At 35.3% G+C, this 3,937-nt stretch overlaps 1 protein-coding gene across 1 annotated transcript; it reads right to left on the reverse strand.

Annotated features, from left to right (window-relative positions):
• Nucleotides 1-535: 535 nt before the first annotated feature.
• On the reverse strand, nucleotides 536-2,182 carry LOC118483831 (GATA zinc finger domain-containing protein 8-like). The gene is made up of 4 exons (XM_035979447.1): nucleotides 1,836-2,182; nucleotides 1,588-1,729; nucleotides 1,307-1,363; nucleotides 536-901 (listed from the first exon to the last, which is right to left on the reverse strand). The coding sequence occupies exons 1-4, from the start codon at nucleotides 2,029-2,031 to the stop codon at nucleotides 886-888; spliced, it is 411 nt and encodes a 136-aa protein (XP_035835340.1). The 5' UTR covers nucleotides 2,032-2,182; the 3' UTR covers nucleotides 536-885.
• Between the last annotated feature and the right edge of the window lie 1,755 nt (nucleotides 2,183-3,937).

Below are 3,937 nucleotides of genomic sequence, written 5' to 3' on the forward strand. Positions count from 1 at the left end.
GACTAAGGAGCGCCTAATGTATTTTACAACCATGATTATAATATAATTACATGGTTGGTGGTCCTGTTGTTTGTTGTTTGGGTCAAATTATATTGTTATAGTCCTTTTTTTTTTCTTTTTTGCTTTGGCAGTCCCAAAGGTTTATCCGTCTTCCATTTCTACTTCACGAGGGTTAACATTTTCGGGTTAACATTTTCTGTTGAACGCATGTAAAGTTATCATTTTAGTTTTACTCGTCTTAGAAAATAAAACAAAGTACCAATCGTGTGATTACTCTTACTTATTATATAACATTATTTTTGTTATTATTATTGTACTGTTACTATATTTACTATTATTATTAACACAAGTATTACTGTTTTATTATTACTAGTGGGGAACCCGCGCGTTGCGGCGGAGTTGACAATAGCAGGCGGAACATAATCCAAACCTTAACACTAAACGATCAAATATATGTTGTGTGTGTATATATATATAAGCACCCGCGCTTTACGGCTGGGTAAGATTTTAAAAGATAACATATTAAGTTCTTTATACATGAATATAAAAATCCATCGTGTATATCAATTATACAACTACAAGAATCTTGAATGCTAAAGGATATAAATGCAATGAGTTACCATGCAATTTCTAGGGACTCATCATCAGCAGTGATACGAATGACATGCCTATTAAACACAAACTACAGTCAAATTGTAGAAAGTTATGGCCAATGTGAGAGAACCTCAGCCACACTTGTAGACTTGGAAATCATAAACAACTCTCTGCACCTTTGGAAGATCACCACCAGGAACCACTGTTGGAGGCTGATGATTAAAAACACATTCCAAAACAGGTTTTCAGTTACATCCACATTCAAAGCCCCATCAAACCTCAAAGTCATCGTTAATGAAGATATAACCTGATGATATAACAAAAGACAGTAAATAATGATCAGATGATAGTGTTACCAGACTTTCTAATTGCCTTTCTAGGATCAAATCTTAACCTCAGGGCTAACGAATTACTTTTTACTTTTTACTTTTTACATAGAGATCTATCATTCTAACACTTTGAGATGTTGCATCAAACTAATCAGTTTTTACAGTTGAATAACCCATGGGGTAAAAAGATTTACAAATCAATGAACACACCTGTAAGTTTCCGGTTGTACATCTACCCAAAAATTATATCATTAATAATAATAAACACGCACACTTGGTAGATACAATACAAATTATACAAGCTAAATTATATATTAGGAACGCTTACTATTATTGACTGACACTTTACTTATTAGAATCCAAAGGTGGACTTTGGTCATTACCTGTATAATTGGCCTCCACACATGGGCGCTTGGCTCCTTCCACTTGAGATTTGGTACCTATTAGTTCATCATAAACAAACAAACTATTGTTAGTAATAAATGAAGACAAATTTGATGTACAAAACATAAAGAGAGCCAAAGTAGAATAACATGATGGGGCGGATCCATGGGTGTTTTGGGGGTTCCCGGGAACCCCCTTGGTTTGGAAAAAAAATGGAAAAAAATAGTGGAAACCTTATATGATTTGGAAAAAAAATTAGTGAGAATCTATGAAAAGGAACCTGGTGGAAAATATTCCTGGATCCGGCACTGACAACATGCAAACTGATGAAAATGGGTGGTGACCAGAAGAAGCAGAAGCAGCACGTGCTGAGGCAGAAGTTGGAAGATCCTCATGAGGGCGCTTCCCTTTCACTTGATCAACTGTCAAGAATTAAGAACAAAAATAAGAAAGAAAGAAAGAAAGAAAGAAAGACACAAACATATATCTTAATAATATGTTTTACAACCCAAGCAAATGAGTGGTTACCAGCAGTTGCTGCTGCTGCTGAGGCAGAGCTGCTTTGATTCTCAACAAGACCTTCATGCTCCCCTTCAACTTGAACTTTTCTACCTATATATGTATTATTATTATTATTATTATTATTATTATTATTATTATTATTATTATTATTATTATTATTATTATTATTATTATTAACAGGAAAAATAAGATTGCAAATCATGTCTTGATTAACGATCGAACAAGACCACCTTATATACGAGAGAGTTTAATCTCCTAGTTACCATCCGCCCTATATAGCTTTATAACAATTTTTCAAAGTTGAAGAAAGTTTAAGAAACAATATTGAGACTTTCATGATTTAACGAACAACGGCAGACGTGTCTATAAACAGCAATTGAATTCAATCGGACACGCACATATGATATAAGCGATCAAGTTCCTCTATCGCATCGAAATATCTTAATAATAAAAAGCCAACCAAACACGACCTAGTGCAGGTCCCCCCACAAGAGACAAAACCACTATAAGAGTAAAATTATCAAATCACTACTTCACCTTTTGAAGAACATATATCAAAACACCATACATACAGATGAGAATAACTGATTTAACGGTTGAAAGTTATCAAGCGAAAGAGTGATTTGCCGTTTCAAAATTTTGTAACCCGTTTCCAAATTTTCTTATTTTAATTCTAACCCGTTAAGACCCGTTCCTAATTTTAACCAGACCCGTTCTTAATTTTAACCAGACCCGAAATGACCTAGGAGGTCACTTTAATGACCCATCATGACCCAAAATTAGGTTTACGGGTTACCTTTTCCAGGTATACCAACAAGCATCTGATACTTGGCTGGATGTCTAGCAGCCTCAATAATAAGGATCGCATTTGTTCTCTTTTTAGCCATGTTAACTTCTCCAGGCACAATATTCTTAGTGCAAAGATCATCTTCTTTCCCCTTAGCAATAAACACGCCTTCATGTCTATGTGGCTCAACTGCAACCTTACTTCCACCCTTCATTCCACCGCATCTACCGCCCCGGCCACCACCGCGTCCTCTACCACCATTTCTGCCACCGCTTCTTCCGCCACCACGCGTCATATCGGCGCCGCCTCTTCCACGGCCACCGAATCCTCCCCTTCCTCTACCCCCTCTGCCGCTTCCGTCTCTGCGGCCACCGCTGAAACCTCCTCCGCTTCGTCCTATAAATCAAACAATATGTAAATCACGATAGTGGAAATCATCAAATTGTGCAATAAAGGTTTTAAGGATGATTATGTTGTTCCATAGCACCTTTGAGCTGGGTTTCTAAACCAAAAGAACAACCAATATAAAGTTATCATATGATAGTTTTATTTACTAATAATGTTTCTTGAAATGTGATTATACCATCCAAATATTATCAACTCCACCAAGAACAGTAGCAGCAAGCTTTGATCTAAATAGATTTCATACTCTGTATTCAACCTTTGTCCCATCTTCATTCTGATCACAAAACATTAAACTAATTTCAACAATTACATTCACCTAAAAAATAAAAATATTCATCAACTTTAATACCTGAACAGATATCCTCTTTTTTACAAGTGGCGCGGCCATCAGATTCTGCTTTTTCACCCCCACTGCTGGAACTATTCAACTTCTTGCAAATTCTCGGATAACTAATCATTGAGAAACAAACTCTCTACAGACAAACACACTCGTAAAAGTTTTGCATTTAAATCTATAATAATTTGAAATGGCCTTGTAAAGATCAATAGGTACACGATAGAAATCTTGAAAACCACTGAATCTAAGATAAAAATATCACATCCAAAGGCTATAATACACATACCTCTATTTTATATCGAACCATATTTACAGAATCCGAAAGCGAAAAGCCAGAAACCAGGGGGCTGCAAACAGAAGAGAAACATATATCTATAATACTATATATCTATAATACTATATAGCATTCGAACAAGAACTTCCATAGCATCAAAACAAACAATAGCTTTACAACCTATTGTTTTGAATATTAACAAACAAGCATATGTAAAAATGAAGCGAAAGAACAAAATCAAAAGCTATTACTATTATTCTTCTTCTCAGAAGCCATATCTGTATTTAACAAGTCATAATCTATGA

This window comes from Helianthus annuus, chromosome 11 (genome assembly GCF_002127325.2).
Source record: "Helianthus annuus cultivar XRQ/B chromosome 11, HanXRQr2.0-SUNRISE, whole genome shotgun sequence".
In the NCBI taxonomy this organism is placed as follows: domain Eukaryota; kingdom Viridiplantae; phylum Streptophyta; class Magnoliopsida; order Asterales; family Asteraceae; genus Helianthus; species Helianthus annuus.

Excerpts from the sequence above, each read along its gene's own strand:
- LOC118483831 (XM_035979447.1), bottom strand. The coding sequence starts at position 2,031 with ATGATTTGCAATCTTATTTTTCCTGTTAATAATAATAATAATAATAAT. Across the intron at positions 1,730-1,835 it reads AGCAGCAGCAGCAACTGCTG|TTGATCAAGTGAAAGGGAAG; the intron begins GTAACCACTCAT and ends AATTCTTGACAG. Across the intron at positions 1,364-1,587 it reads CCAGGAATATTTTCCACCAG|GTACCAAATCTCAAGTGGAA; the intron begins GTTCCTTTTCAT and ends ATGAACTAATAG.